This window comes from Astatotilapia calliptera, chromosome 10 (genome assembly GCF_900246225.1).
Source record: "Astatotilapia calliptera chromosome 10, fAstCal1.2, whole genome shotgun sequence".
In the NCBI taxonomy this organism is placed as follows: Eukaryota; Metazoa; Chordata; class Actinopteri; order Cichliformes; family Cichlidae; genus Astatotilapia; species Astatotilapia calliptera.
This window is the reverse complement of record NC_039311.1, coordinates 12,320,060-12,336,344: the sequence shown is the minus strand read 5'-3', so window position 1 is coordinate 12,336,344 and position 16,285 is coordinate 12,320,060. Positions and strand designations below refer to the sequence as shown.

Here is a 16,285-nt window from a genome sequence, read left to right as displayed (position 1 = left end):
AATACTATAATTCCCTACTGGGCATTTGTTGCAGTGCAAAGAAAAACAATTCAAACAGACTCAAATGCGATCAAGGTATTTTATTTTTCAAACAATCTGTATTAAGACATGAATTCATTCAACACAATCTTGAAAGTTTAAAGTTTAGTCTATGAAATACAATCTGGAGTTAATCTCTCACAAGGAACACAGACGCGCGCGCACACTAAAACATTGCAAAGATGTCTTTCTAAAAAACGAACCAAAAAGTTATTGAAAAAGAACAGGAGATATTGTGTTTCTGTCCAAAGAGCCACGTCGATGTAGAGCTCCCCATGTTTTGATCTGCCTCACTCCCCGACTACAGCTGCTAATCCTGTCACACGGGATTGATTAGAAATATAAGTTAGAAGAGAAGAGTGCCTCATGAGATGATTATCTATCAGCCATTTATCGATACTTAAGAGTTCACAAAGGCAGTTTTTGGATTACATCAAGCGTCCCAGCATGTGATTGTGTTAAACCGACATTTTTTTTTTGTGTATGTGTGATTACAAACAAAAGTGAGAGCACAGAATGATTTTTGTAACACACAAACTAGCCTATGTTAAGTCTGCCGAAGGCCACTGGAGAATCACGACCTGCAAGTCACACTCGCATGGACAATTTTGAAACTCTTCAAACGCTTGTATTGCTTTAAATTAAAAAAAAAAGGAAGAAAGAAAGACGAACAATCCTCCAAACCTACAACTCAAGAGTCAAATCACACAAATTCAGCGGTCAAGTCTGTCCAAGCTTACGGCCAGACTGACGCAAATCTTCCCAGAAAACTAATGAGCTGTGAGGTTCAGGTCTTTTAATGGTCGTTGGCACAAAATGAAATAGCACTTTCACAGCTTAAGGTGCATTTAGGGAAATCATCAACCATAACCACTCGTCCGTCTTCCAGACCGCAACACCATTAGAAGATTTTCTGCTGCACGAAATGAGGCAACAAGCTGAGTGTTTGGGAGTGACGCTCTCGGTCGGGTTGGCGACAAACGTTTGTCAAAAGGCTTTCATGGTTAACGTTAATAATTTAGCTGCAGTGCTCTCCAGAAAACCTGCCAGCACAAACCATGCAGTTAAAATGACGAGAGTTAAGTGATGCTATGGCTTTTTGATTTTGTTTACATGGAAGTGATTATTTTTTTGTGTATGCAGGATATTTCACGCAACTGCGAATGGAGTACATTATAGAAGTTATGTGTTTAAAAGAGGGGAAAACGCACTGATTTTACACATCAAAGCTTTGCATACACTCAAGCTTGAGCTCTCCTACAATTTGGATGATTTTCATCTTTTCATAAGCCGTCCATCATGCTATATGTGTGAAGTAGCCAGATTCATGTTTAACACTTCAGAATCAGATCTTTTTATTTCCAGGCATGCATCCACTATCCTGTACACTGAAGCTCCCACAATCACACACTGCAATTTCAGTTAAAGATTCAGGTGTGCAAAAATGTAGTCTCAAGCAAGAATTTTTGTCGGCCTTCAGCCCCGAGCAACGCGACCCGACATCACACGAAGCACCTACTGACACCAAAAACAGACTCTGACGTGTAAAATCAGTGGAATTACTTTCTATACTTCATGAAAACTAAAGATTATTGGCTCGTTTGTGGCGTGTGAAGAGCCGATGACCCCACACCACAGACTATTGGGCTCCTAACATCAGCGTACTTCTGTCTTCATGATCATTGCGATCATCTCCTGAGAATATTATCAGCCTGTCACACCTCTGTAGGCCATTTACACCAGAGGGCAGATCCAACCTCAAGTGTCTGAATCCCAGCCACATCTGACTCCTCCGCTAACAACAGACATGTATGTTTCTGTCTGGATAGATTTTTAAGACTGTCCACATTTACACACACAGTTGTCTCCTGCTTAGCTATAACAACTCCTAATTACACCCGGACTAGTTTAATGAATGACAGAATGAAAGGGGAATATTTGGTGGAGGGGGGCAAATAAAATATCCCATCTCTCCGTTAGACTCGGGTATAGCTTTGATCTCTCAGCCTTAAAATACATTGTGCTTAGATTAATAGAGCGGTACACACTTTCATATAAATACAAATCTGTCATATAGATGTACATTCACTTTTTATTTCTCAATATAGACTCATTTACATATTTTATAAAATAGGCTTCTCAGGATAAGTCACGCTACTCTCCCCACTACAACATTACACAATCAACATGTTAAAGAAGTGCTTAGATCACCTGTGCAGAATGAACCTACATTTTTAGGAGCAGACATCACTCACACACAAACACACACATACACACACAGTTTAACTTGATGTGTGCACATTAACTTTTGTTTTTTCCTCTACATATTCATGGCTTTACTCTATGCTGGCTCCTGCTGTGAGTACATCCTCAACACGTTACACTGGATTAACTGGACATATATTAACTTATCTGTTATTGCAATTCTCTCAATAGATTCTTGTCTGCTGATTATTTGAAGTTAGAATATATGTTGCCCAAAAAATAAAACAGAAAGAAAGAAAGAACAAAGAAAAAGCATTTCAAGTCCATTTAAGAGATAATATGGATTTTACTTAAGTGCACTTAACTGGCACAGGACATTAATCTTGACGAGGGAGCAAATATAATTGTGCCTCTTCTTCGTGTGATTTCAGTAAAGAGATTTTTGGGGGTGGGAGCGAGGGGGTGGGCATATAGGGGTGGGGAGTGGGCTCACAACCCTTCCAAAAAAAGCATCTCACCTTCCCGAGTCCAAGGCACTGCTTTAACTGTAAACATGGCAGATTGATAAAAAATAAGGATTTGATCATAGAAAGCACAAGTGCCAGAGCTCCGGGACGATTGTAGTTGTAGACGTCTGAAAAGTAGGTCATGGCACATAAAAGATACTTAGGAATAAAAACACATTCGCTTAAGGGGAAAACAACTTTGATACAGTACTATATAATCTATTTCAATGGCTTACATGCACACCAAAGTATCTGTGTGAGATATACTTGTAAATGTATGTTTGCTGAAGGTGCTTTCCATGCCCATTTATCGCATACTCTCAGAAAATTAACCACCTATTTATAGAACTTTCGATTAAACGCTCTGTCCTGAATTTACACTGCAGTCTTGATAGCCTTCTTCGTTTTTTAATGAATAAAATATATCTCCTTAGCTTAAAGAGCAGGCTTTAACAAACCTTCCTACAGATCACTGGCTAAGATTCAGTTTATAATTCTTATAATATTTACATAATAGTTCTTGATGTACAAGTTGGTGAACAAACAGCACATTTTCCCAGCAACCACGCTAAACATCCACCTCTGGCAGTGCAGTGAACCAAGTGACTCACTGAACAAAAAGCTCCATTCATCAAGCCTCTTCCTGATAAGGCTGCCTCATGCTTGTACCGTAGTGTTTGGTGTAGAGGAACAACCAATCTCTCGCTTAAGCAGCTTCCTGAAGTCTAATTCCCCTTAAAAAAATTAACAAAATCTAATCTATGCAAAAGAAACACAGAATCATACCATAACACCACTAACTCACATTTTGGATTGGTATATTGAAAGCAAAATATTGGTTAGTGATCTGTAGGAATAGTTTCTTGGTCAGCATCCATAAGCTCCTCTTTCCCTTTGGCCTTGCTTCAAACCTCTGCTGCAAAATATATACGGTGAACTTTGGCAGAATGTACAGATATAAAATATATTAAGTCTCGTGAGTTTCAGCTGTGCTCTCCAAAGTGCCTGATGAGATGGAGCCCTCTGCGGTACAGCAGAGTCCCCATTAATCGAATCTTTCTACTGGCCCAGGACAAATATGACTTCTATCACACACAGAGGGCTGTTCTACCGCAAATGCCTGGACAAACACTTCTCACGAAAAAAATCCACACTAACAAAATAGTCTAAGAACTAAAATATAATACAGTAGAGTAGATCAGAGTGGTAGGAAGGTAGCAAACCCTCCTCCCGTGTCTCACTAACATCCTCCTCCTCCTGACAAATCTCCCGTCCCCTCTCTCCCCTTCAGAGTTGCCGTCATACTCCAACACTGCTAGCCAAATATATGAACTCCCCTGCTCAAAACACTCCACGAGAATAGTATATATTGCAATATAATGGCAACGTAATTACAGTAAAATTAAAAATACCAGTAGGCTAATACCAATACAGAATCACTACATATAAATATCAAATTTGTGTAGTTTTGAAAATCTATGGAAACAAAAAAGTTTAGATACAAGCCTGATGAGACATACAACTGATCGTTTCGCCTAAACTACAAAAAGGCAAAGCAGGAAGTTTTCACCGTACTCATTCTGAGTACCGTATAGTATGGAGACTTCTGATTGATCGTTCAAAGTGAATTTATTCTGTTATTGAAGGATTTTAGGCTTATTTGCCAGTGATTAAGAACTGAATCATATTTTGGTTTGGTCAGAGAAACAAAGTAAGAGTTCCTTTAACTGTCTACTGTAGATTTAAAAAAAAAAAAAAAAGAAGAAGAAGAAAAAAAAATTTAAACAAGCTACTTCGCCGGACTTTGTCCCTTTGTAATATGTTTGTAATAATTCTTTGAGCCTCCCTGAATCTGTAGAAGCCTCAAAATAACCAGGGGCCACGAGCCGTTGCAGGTGTTTATCGTCTCACGTCGGCTATGCAAGAGGCCTGCAAATGATTCGGATCCAAGTCTAAGGTGCTATCTATTTACAGCTTCATTTTGATATATACCATTAGTAAATAATGCCTTCCTCAAAAGTACTGGAGAACCATCAAGGAATGTTAACATACTTCACAATTAGGAACTAAATATTTACGACTGAACACGGGTCCACAAAGAAAAGGAAATCAAGACAAGAATATATACAGTACAAATGAAATAGATGGTATCAACATATGAAGCTCATCGGCTGTTTTTCACGGTATCCTCGAGGGAGAATGTTTTCACGGGGTCACGGTTGAAACTGCGTCTTAAGGAGTGTAAGTTGGAATGGATTTTTAAGATTGTTTTTGTATGTATCTGTGTGTGTTGTGTGTGTGTGTGTGTGTGTGTGTGTGTGCGTGTCTCTTTGGACTATGAGTGCTTGAGTGTGAGCTTGCTGGAGAGAAAAGAGAGAGTGATGTTCACGTTTGGTGCATGCGTTAGCGCAAATTTCGGATGCACTTCTTGCTTCGATCCCTGCTGGGGTCCTTTCACCAGTTCATGATGCAGTTTCTGTTCAACGTCATGAAGTAAACCTGGCTGCTGCCTCCGGACCGCACTGATGCGAAAAACACCTGAGGATAGACACAATCGAGATGCATGTTATTCCTTTTTAAAGATGTTACCAACAAGCTGCATCCAGGAGCTGATCAACGCTGTTAAAAGGTGTTAATGGCTGGGACGGTGTGCTGGAAAGGCACTCGAGGTAATCACCGATTCACATATAAATAACTCTTTGTGTATCTCATGAGCTTCGGGGTTCTGGTGACAAGATTACTTTCTTTCAGGGTAGCTGCACACCTCTGCAATCAGTGGCTAAGCTAAGCTAATCAGCTGCAGGCTCTGTGTTCATACTAAAAGCAGAGTTAACCTTCTACAAGTGTTTCTATGTTTACCTTATCATTTCTCTCGCAGAGGAACTTCAGCCGCTGAGCTCTTTTGTGCATAAAAACACCGTCCAAGTGGCCAGTCTCCACAGAGCGGATCTCAATGGCCTTTTCTCCCCAACCCATGATCTGGTTTGAGCAGATATGAGCTGCAGAGCACAGTGTAAGGTTAGGACCGGATTAACCAGTTACAGTCTTTACAATTCAATGCTGCTTGGTGTGACTCGTACCAACAGATGTAGGCATCTCGCCCCACTGCAGGACAACGTCCTTTATTATGCGCCCATATGTGTTGACGTAGACGCCCTCGTCCTCATAGCACAGCAGCATCTCCATGCCGTCTGAGCTGGGCAGGAACACGATTGCGTGTGGTGTCACTTGGCTCTGGATCTGTTTGAGATAGAAACCCGGAGGGATGAGCTACTGTCTGCTTTATATTTTACAAATCGTTGCCGTAAAAACTTACGTGAACGGGAATATAAATATCATAGTTGTTTCCAGAATCCACATCAATGGCGTGGAAGCCAGCGCAAGATCCATAGATGACCTTCAACCTCTGGCCTTCCTCCACTGTCAAGTCGACCAAGACAGGCCTGTGTGGCAAATCTGAAAAAGACTGGTTTAAAGGGGTGGAGGGTGATAGGATGCAGAAAGGGAGAATGAGAAGATAATCAACTTGAACCCGCTTCTGGTTGACTGCCCTTGCATAACTAATCCAGCTCATACGAAAGGGGAGACTTACCTTGAAGGCCATGAATTTGTGATAAGGTTTGGGCGCCCAAGCATAAACTTCCACCGCATTCTTCAAAGCAATCACCAGGAACTTTATCCTCTCGTATTTCACTAGACAGAACAAGGACAAGGCCATCTGACATCAGACACTTGTAATTAATAATTTACTGTGCCGAATGCATTCATCACCAATTTCTCAGGAGTTTAATAAAGACCACGGATAAAAAGCCATCATCTGTCACTCACCCACTTTGTAGTGTACACAGCCCTCCATCTCTCCCACTGTGGTCCAACCCTGCTTCTTTTCTACCTCAGGATCATTGTGGAGGATTTTATTCCTCAGCCATGCCAGGTAGTAGACACGCACTTTGTTTTTCTTGCCTTAATAGATGCACAGAGAGAAAGATCAATTATAAATCTGACTACATTATAGTAATTATTTAAGTGCATTTATATAATGTGGTTACATTATTTTTTTTTTATCCTGCAATTAAAGGTCGGGAAATTACAAAATGCCACTAATGGCACAATTAAAAATGCACGTTTTTCAGCCACAGCAACACAGTCTTCTCTCAGTCTACTTGCCTTTTTAGACTTTGGCCTCACAGAAAGGAAATTAAAGTTGAAGGGTCATTGTTTTTGACATAGCAGAGGAGACTCACAACATATGACACAGCTGTCAGTACAGTGAGTGAATAAAAAAAGCAGTGAGAGACAGCTTTGTAGGGGATAACAGCCAACTTTTGTTAGTATTTTCAAATGTAGAAAAAAGAAGCTTGTTTATCATCTCATGACCAAAGGACAGACAAACTTAACCAGCTGCAGCAACAGCAGTGGGCAGCAGTTGTGACCTGATATGGTGATGAGCAGGTTGAGGCCCTCCAGGACGTCCATCTGCTGGAACCTGCGAGAGTTGATGAGGGGGTACACCTTGCCCTGACCACTACGATCCAGTAGCTTCAAACCATTCTCCGTGCCTACCAAAAGGTTCACACCTAAAGACACACACACACACACACACACACACACACACACACACACACACACACACACACACACACACACACACACACTTCGGTAAGAGTGTTTGCATTTTGCATTGATATTTTTTCATTAATAAATACTGAACCGGGTCTTACCCCAAAGTGCAGCGCACAGGATCTCAGAGTTAAACCTCTTCTTATACTTGCGGATCTCTGGTGTGTCATTAGGAGGGCGTGTGTTGGTGGGATTGACATTCACCATGGATCCTTTCCTCACTTCCATCTTCAGCTGATCAAACCTGGAGCCTACACATAGAAGCAGCAATGGGAATGGCTTATTTGAAGAGGGAAAACACAAATCAGTACAAAATACATATATACTAATGTTTCAATAATCCTATTTTAAATCAACATTACATCCATTATCAAGTCATCAGACTTATTTTTGTAAATAAAGGAAAAGTATTCTGATGCAAAAACAAGGTTAAGGTAGTGAATATTTCGCTCACCACTGACAGATATGTTATCGCCTGTACCTCCTGGTGACTGGTACATCCCCAGATCCACAAAGGTAGTGAAAGAGGATTTGCCAGATGCCTTAACCAAACCTCTGGACTGATACTGGGAGAACAGGATGTGTGTGTTAGTTGTATATTCTTGTTTAAGTCTACATTTCTTCTGAAAATGTATTTTTCTTCCATCTCCAAGTGTTTTAAGTGCTTGTGTGACATCAAAACAGCTTTAAGAGCTGCACTACTGATATTTGTAAATGCATTCAGTTATGGGTGAACTTCGTGACTGATCTGATGGTAAATGTGGAACACATCGGGAGGGAGGGGGGAGGAGGAATTTAGGGCTGATATACTTAGCATCAGTAACACTTACATCGTAAACAGAGTCCTTCCCAGGAGAGGAGTGAGTGGCTGAGTCAGTGGGGGAGTGAGAGGGCTGCACCACATCTGGCAAGTTAGTGTATCCGTTATGGCTGCGCTTCTCTGGGGTCTTTCAGATGAAATAAACACAAAACAAACAAACAGAATTATTAAGTATTACATAATGATATGACAGACTCAGATTAGGATAATCTGCTGCACCAGTTACTCAGAAACATTTAGCACATAAACAGTGACTCTGACTTTGAAAAGTTACTTTAAATGTTCAATACTGTAACAATCAGTAATGGACATCGTGCAGTTTTCTGTCTCCATTATGTGAACGACCCCAAAATCATTATCTGAGTTGTAAAGGTTCTGTCATGCACAACCACTGGATGCTTTCCCAGTCGAATTTCTTTCAGGAAAAACTGAACATGCATGAGCTGTTTTAAAGCCACATTAAGGAAAAATGAGTAACAAAGAAAATAAAAGTCTAAACTGACAGGAACCTACATGCACAGCCATAAAAGCTATTCATTAAATACAAATTTATCATAAACTTTTTCACAAGTTTATGATAAATTACACCCTATATGTCCTCAAAACGGTATCTTACACATACTCGGGAATGAATGAATGAATGAAGAATCTCATCTGCACGCTGCTATAAAATGTGATCCTGTCAAGATAATATTTGACGTGCCCCGCCAGGCTGGAGGACTGTCACTGTTCTAATGTGTCGCAGAGGGATGTGGTGCTGTCACTGGAAATGGTTTTAGGATTTGCATTAAAAACTGAAAGCATTCAACATAAAAGCAATCAACATTCTTCCTCTGTGTGCTCAGTGTGTTGTGTATGTCATTTTAGCACCAATGGCAGACTATTTAATAGCACCATATATTTCCCTGGTGATCATTAGTATCCCTCAGATGGTATAAAACATGGACGCAGCTTCCAGGTCAGAAAAATGAAGCCAGTGCAGAAGTTTCTTAACCCTGAAGGCTACCAGATGGTGATAATTGTGGTTGCAAAAAGACATTCTGTCCTACAGAAGCATATGTGAAATCAGCATTATCTGGACCTCTGTAAACCTTCCTCATGAGTTAACGATGAGCTGTTTTGGGTCATACTGAATAAAAAATTAAGTCTAGTTTGTAAATCTTTGTCCCACTATGTCTCAAAAAGGAGAATTATCTTGGATAGACTCATTTCATCCCTCCCTTCCTCCCCATCACATCCCTTTTTTTTTTTCTTTTAACTGAAATGGAGACTATAGAAACGCTATTCTCGAGGCTTCAAAACACAACATTAGAAACCAATCGATGGCATCATGGTAAAAATGTCCTCCTTTTATATAACTGTGGCCTGTCACAAATATACATTTTGTGCACTTTCAAACTCACACACATATGCACAAAACTACTGCACTTCATTAAAAGTGACAACTCATTATGAGCCATCTGGAAGACACATGCTGTCATGGCTGTCTCTCAAAAAAAAAAAAAAATCAAAAGACATTTGACAATCTAACTCGGGCTGGCTAAAGGCTGTCTTCAGGCAACATAGACACTAAAATAAAAGGAGTTAAAAGAAAAGAATAATTAAAGTTACTAACAACAGCTGTGCAATACAGAAGCTGTGGTTTCACAACCTCGCAGTCCACTGTTACGCGACACAGTGTTGTACGTGTTCCGGTTTCTGATTCACTTGCGAGTGCTTGTTAAGCACTGGTGCAAAATGTGGAATCTTCTTTGCTTTCAGTGCATTGATGAAATCTGAAAGCTGCCAACATATTTATTTGTGCATGTACAATGACTCCACATTACATAATGTCTTCTTTATTTGGCCATTTGTATACACTGTATATGTAAAAAAGTATAACACTGTTGACGTGGACCAGAGGCTCTTGTCTTCCTGCTTTACAATATTCTGTGACACAAACTGTGTTGATTTCTCCGTGAACTCAATGCATTTTAAGCATCATTACATATACAGATGACTCACCCTCTGTACCAGCATGGTCTGATCCCCATAGCCTCCAGCTTGCTCTCCTTCTCCTGCCTCGCCCTCATCTTCATGAACCACCATGGTGTTGACTGAATCAGTGTCTGCATCTCTGTGGCTGAAATCAAAAAGGATGTAGGATGCTGATTTTACACAAGCAGGTTACTCTTCATTTAAAAGCAAAGCTCACACTGATCCCTGAATTGTAAGTATTAGTTGGTGTTACCGATCTGTGGGGCTTTCTTCCTCCTCTGCTCCCTCGCCGCTTTCGCTTTCTTCGCTACTCTCGCTGCTTTCCGAAGAGGACGAGTAATCGTTGGCTTTGACTGGAGGTCTTGGCGGCTCCTCGGCACGCTCCTTGGCAAAGAGGCCGTGGTCCTGCCAGACAGGAGTGCACATAATCTCAGCTATCAAAGAAAATAGCAGCTAACACGACAGCATTACACAGTATGCAAGTGTTTCCCATATACTGCCTTTATTTGGTATATCGTTTTTTCCTAGTGGCACACAGACCAGGTCGCTGTCGCAGTGGCGTTTGCCCAGTCAGACCTGGACTTCACCATGTTGGACTGCAGCTGGTGAGATCCAGTGTGAGCTGGATCTCAAGAGCGAAGCATGTGAGTGAGGGTCACTCGACGAGCCTACAGAGCTGTCGAAGCTGCGGCCTGAGATGGTCCCATCGAAATCAGATCTTACACAGCAACACTAGCCTAATAAACAATAATATTTAATAATAAACCTTGAAACGCGTGTGTGCTTCGTTTTGTGTGCTCAACACAAGCACACCTTCCCAAAGCGAAAACTGCTGCTGCCACACATAAATCTAATTCTATGGGAAACACTTCATGTACTACTGATAAACAATCCAATCCAAAGACCGCTGGTAAGGCAGGCATCGGGATGATGAGCTGAAAAACAGCAGCGATGCAAATGACTCATAATGGATGCAGGTGTTTAGTGAAAGGTGTTCAAACTGCAACAGAATACATGCAAAGTCCTTAGAAAGGATTTTACAGAAGGAAGTTCATTTTATTCCAAGAATAAAATGAGATTTACGTGATGAAAGCAGGCAGTGTAGGGCATGCCTTAAATTCTGTACAAACACTGACAGTAAATGCAAATACCAAGTCATGCAGGAGCATCACAAGCACAGAAGAGACATTGATACTAACCTCCCCTATAGCTCTCTTGTAACTCTGCACATTTAAGGTAAAGTTAAAAAATAGGGATTTAAAAAAAGAAAGAAAGAAAAGGAGCAGCATATATCAGTACTGGCTCAGGAGTAAAGTTGAAGTGAAGAGAAAACCTCGAGTTGGTTTTCTATTAATTCATTTACAGAACAGGTGCATTTAATTTAAAACTAAGCGTAAGCACAGCGCGTTAGTGTGTTTTTTTATTTTACAGATGCTTGTCTGTGGCGAGCACCCCTTTGAGTTCTGTTAAAGCTGGCTATACAAGTAGGCACAGTGAGGAAACAGCCACTCACAGCAGGACGCCCAGGCCGGGAGGAGGTTCGAGATTCTCCTGGCTTGTGACGAGGATCGTGGGAGAGAATGGGCGAATCCATTTTGGAGGAACCTGAAAATAACAACGTCACAGAGAGTAGTTATGCTTCTGAAAATACGCTTACTGCAAAGACAGTCTGCTGAGAAATGGCACTGGGGAGATGGGAACTCACTGAGGATGCGATGCCTCTCTAAACTGCCCGTCTGGGGAAGATTGGATATGATGCTCATGCTGTCTCCTCTCTCCCAGCGATCATTGCGACTGAGATCTGGATTGCTGCCATGAGGTTAGAGTGAGGATAAAAATCAATTAAATCAAGTTGTCATAGATATTTATCCTATTAAAAAGCCACCAAAATTAAAGAAATCTCAGATCAAAGCATGTCTTCAGTACCTGGCTCTTACTGGGTGCCTTATACCAGAGGTTAGGTTGGTGTTGAGAGCTGTGGCGATAGACGCAGTCCTCTGTGGAATCTAAGAAAAACAATGGCAAAGTCTTACATTTTCCAGGCAGCAACAACTTTCATGAAGACTGTGTCTTGTAGACCAACCACTCGAAGATGCACAACAGCTTTTATCATGCAAATTTATTCCTAGTTGGTCGAGTCTTCCCTAGATGTAAGCAAATGAGCTCAACGTACTACCAGCAGCTTCTCTATGAGGTACGCATTTAATGTCTCATTAATAGCTGCAGCTCAGTGAACAGTTGAGGTAACAAAAAAGTTCAAACTTAGGTTGGACGCCGACTACAGAGTCCAAAGCAGCTGCTGAATCTTACCTTGGGTGGAAGTTCTACATCTGGCAGGCGGATCCATGGGCCACGATCCTCTCTGATTTGGTGTGCCTGTGGTGCCTGGGTTTCAGAAGTGGGGTCTGAATTCTGACGCACCAGCTCTCTGGAGTGGATAGGGCGGGGTGTGGGGGTCAGGGAAGGATCCTGGGTAGGGAAGGCGGACATGGTCTTAGTGGGCTGGTCACAGAGTGACTGAGAGCGAGGGACAGGGGCAGCATAAGGCTTCAGAGGAACCAAGTGAGCCATCTGGAACTGCAGGGGACAGGAGCAGCAGCAGCACACCGGGAGGGAAGCGCAGCAGTGGAAAGAAGAGCGAAAAAGGAAGGCAGGCGCAGCGAGGGTGAATGGTCGCATTTGTAGTTCAAGGTGATTTTGAGAGGGAAAAGAAGAAAAAGAAGGCATAAATAAGGTAAGAAAAAATTAAGTTGAAGGCAGCAGAGGAATAAGAAATAGGAAGGTATAAAGCAATTGTATCTGCTCCAATTAAGGGCAGATTATTATTTCAAACTCTCAGAAACACCCACCTTGCCCTGCCCTCCTTGGGGTTCAACAGGCCTTTGCATCGGTGGGGTCTGCGCAGACTGGACCGCTCCTGACTGGCTGATTGAGTCAGAGCGTGACTGGATGGCAGTGTCGGAGACAGTAGTGCAGATTTTGGGTGAGCCCTGTCTGTTGAGCTTACTTCTCTCCTCCACCTGAAATAAGGCGTGCGAGAGGAGAATTTACTCTGTATTGTTCGCTGCTTTTACTGTCTAATGATTAAAATGCCGGAATGCTGGTACCTCACGGGCCCAAGTCGGTTTGTTGTTGGGCTCCAGGTTTTTGTTGTAGTGGTAAAGCTGAGGTTTCTTGTCTTGCTGCTGTTGTTGCAGAGACACCAGGTAGGCATGTTCCTGTTGCAGCTGTCTCTGCAGCCGCTCAGACTGACGCTGTTCCTCGAGCTGCTTGCGTTTATATTCCTGAGCAGAGAGAAACACTGCACTTAAGACATTGCTTGCCTCAGACTGGACACAAAAGCACAAGTCAAATCTGCAGATTACAGCAGATGCAATGATAATACACCGGACCTGATTTCAACCAGAGACAACACATGTTTAGGGCTTTAACATATCCAAGTGCTCCTATTTCAGTCAATTACCAGCCCACATGAAAATAATATTGATCAGGTCTGTAGCTAAATGCTTTTGTGCCGTATGTTAGACAGTGCAAAAATGAGTCATCTGACTTATTGGTTTTTTATTGAGTTGTAGGCATGGGTCTCTAACCCTTTTGATGGCCAGTGCATTCAGAAGAAAACATGAAATAACAGAGAAAAAGCTTTGGAGGTTAAAATGAGACTTTCTACCATGAATCACCACAACATAGGCTAAACTTCACAGTTTTCTTTCAACCGAGAGTGAGTAACGGAGTCCTTACAGGCAACGGAGCACTAGATTTACAGGCCAGCTGATGCTGCATTGAGTGAGAGCAGTTTTAACCATAATTTTCTTTCATCAAGCGAATTTGCACGGAGAAATATTATAACAATCCTGTTATAATAAAAAAAATACTGTCTATATGAACTATTTGTTCAGGAGTTTATCACATAACAAGATAAGGAACCAAAACATCAGAATAAAGGAATTAAACATTCGCAAACTGACAACGTTTTCAGAATCAGCTTGTTTTGGATGACGTGGACAGCAGGTTTCTCTGATTATGTATAGTTGGGAGTGTCATATTTCTCTACATTGATTACTCAAACTGTACTGATCTTCATCTAGGAGATGATTATAGGAAAACGGAGAAAGAACAGAATTTTGTGTTTTTGGCAGTGAAGTTGCAGAGCGCCCTCTGGAGGTCAAATTATGCACATCAACAGTTACAACCACGCTGAACGGTGTTTCTTTCATCTCTTCTTTGCTTTGTTTCATTTTCATGCCACTTTTTGACAAAAAACGCACAAGTATGTATTTATGAAAAAATGCCAAAACCTCATCCCACCTGTGAGGCATCATTTGAATGTTTGAAAATAATAAATTTCCTTAAAAGTCCTGATCTTAACCCCGCGGAGGTATTTAGGGCATGTTGAATAAACTTTTTTTAAACATATTGATGAAACAAAAATTGCTTTGTAGGAGGTTTGGTCCCAAGTTCATTTTCTTGACTGGTTAAATCTAAAGCAGCAACAGAAACAATCTGATGGAGGCTGCTGTCGCTAAAGGAGCCTCTGCCATTCGCTGAGTTCACTTCTTCCTTCCTGATCACTCAGCGCTTTCATGAAAACTTGTACAATTGTGACCGTTTGTGCATTATCACTTTAGTCAGAATATGTTCGTCAATAATTGTATCAACGATCAGACCACATTTTGAATCAACTTTGAAATGTCAAATTCAAAAGGATTCAGTGTTGTTCACATCCGTGTAGCTGTCGATGTGAATACCTTCTTACAATGTAATTTGGCTGACTGGAAACATCCTGCAACTGTCACAGATTTCAAGAAGTTGGGGTTATGACCTTGTGACTAATGGTTTTGGTTAATAGACAGTTTTTCACAACTTTTTTTTAAGGCACTACAGAAACATTCCTACTGGGTTAATGTTCCACCTAGACTTAATTTAAAATAGCAAGAGAGGAATGCTGCTCGCTATTTGACGATGTACTCCAATTGTGAGCTGGAGGTAGGCTTACAGTTACTGAACAAACTGGATGTATTAGAAGTAAATACTGTGATCCACAGAAATTTGGCCTACAAGGCCCATACACCTGAATATTTTGTCTCACTGCACTGTAGGGCAATTACGTGCAGCACACACATAAACGCCCCTTTTATGCCAAACCCAGAGGAAGGATAGCGCACTTGTTTTCAGCCTTGTGCTCTGGTTCCCTGTGAAGACCTACATACCCACAGGAGCTCTGTGCAAGACATGAGAAAGCATTTGAAATTCCCTGACGCCTAAAGTAAATAGGATAGGATTATTTTTCCCACTCTACAAAACAGAAACAAAGGCTTCAGTCTTGATGACAGCAACTCCTACGCTCCACAGGTGCACGCAGAAACAAAGATGCCACGAGTGCAGCGATTCTACCCTTCAGTGTGCGCAAGATATCATTATACAATGAAAACTGCCCCCAAAATCTAGGTCACCGCATGTCTTTTAAATAACACGGAATACTGTGGGAGCTACATCCATATTCTGGAAAATGAACCGCTTATTTACAAACTCAAGCTGAGCTTTTATAGTCTGATTGAGAAAGAAAAAAAACAAAAACATCTCATCTCTGACTTTTATTCCATTTAAAAAGCATCTAAACCCAAACACAAGCAGGCTTGCAACACTGCAGTGTTTGGTTTGGAAAAAAGCTGCCCTCCTTTTCAGACAATATATTATAACCAGGAGATGAATGTGCAAGTCTCTGCAGTTTGAAGAGGAAATGATTAAGGAGTAATAAGGACTAGTTACCATTAACAGCGCTTGCTCCTGAAGCAACTGCTGTTGGAGGATTTCTAACTGCCGCTGCTCCTCTTCTAACTTATGCCTGATAAACTCCTGAGGAAAGGTAACAAGGGAGGAATGATAAACATTGAGGTGATGAAGGAGGAATGAGAGCATGATTGGGGGAGGGGAAAGACCATAGAAGCAGAGTTATGTAATATCAATCCAGTAACAGAAACCATGTGTTGCATGGATTAAAATCAACAATTTTAGTCTCAAAACAGTCACCACCCATGTTAAGAAGCTGCAACAGAGACTAATCATATGACCATTAAAACATACTGTCAGAGACCGTGAAAAGTGTCTAGATTTAAAA

General features: G+C 41.3%; 1 protein-coding gene across 3 annotated transcripts in view; it reads right to left on the bottom strand.

Annotated features, from left to right (window-relative positions):
* Nucleotides 1-65: 65 nt before the first annotated feature.
* Nucleotides 66-16,285, bottom strand: part of mink1 (misshapen-like kinase 1) — a 33,686-nt gene continuing 17,466 nt past the window's right edge. The window contains exons 13-32 of one of the 3 annotated variants that reach the window (XM_026183005.1): nucleotides 15,937-16,023; nucleotides 13,275-13,451; nucleotides 13,017-13,187; nucleotides 12,478-12,744; nucleotides 12,094-12,173; nucleotides 11,873-11,976; nucleotides 11,681-11,772; nucleotides 11,367-11,390; nucleotides 10,421-10,572; nucleotides 10,195-10,312; nucleotides 8,201-8,317; nucleotides 7,825-7,936; nucleotides 7,472-7,621; nucleotides 7,184-7,327; nucleotides 6,579-6,713; nucleotides 6,343-6,443; nucleotides 6,067-6,216; nucleotides 5,831-5,990; nucleotides 5,610-5,749; nucleotides 66-5,288 (exon numbers count right to left, since the gene is read on the bottom strand). In XM_026183005.1, the coding sequence (XP_026038790.1) occupies nucleotides 5,205-5,288; nucleotides 5,610-5,749; nucleotides 5,831-5,990; nucleotides 6,067-6,216; nucleotides 6,343-6,443; nucleotides 6,579-6,713; nucleotides 7,184-7,327; nucleotides 7,472-7,621; nucleotides 7,825-7,936; nucleotides 8,201-8,317; nucleotides 10,195-10,312; nucleotides 10,421-10,572; nucleotides 11,367-11,390; nucleotides 11,681-11,772; nucleotides 11,873-11,976; nucleotides 12,094-12,173; nucleotides 12,478-12,744; nucleotides 13,017-13,187; nucleotides 13,275-13,451; nucleotides 15,937-16,023 (2,565 nt within the window). In that variant the 3' untranslated portion in view covers nucleotides 66-5,204. The remainder of the gene's footprint in view (nucleotides 5,289-5,609; nucleotides 5,750-5,830; nucleotides 5,991-6,066; nucleotides 6,217-6,342; nucleotides 6,444-6,578; nucleotides 6,714-7,183; nucleotides 7,328-7,471; nucleotides 7,622-7,824; nucleotides 7,937-8,200; nucleotides 8,318-10,194; nucleotides 10,313-10,420; nucleotides 10,573-11,366; nucleotides 11,391-11,680; nucleotides 11,773-11,872; nucleotides 11,977-12,093; nucleotides 12,174-12,477; nucleotides 12,745-13,016; nucleotides 13,188-13,274; nucleotides 13,452-15,936; nucleotides 16,024-16,285) is intronic. The other 2 variants (XM_026183008.1, XM_026183006.1) reach the window with 2 other exon arrangements.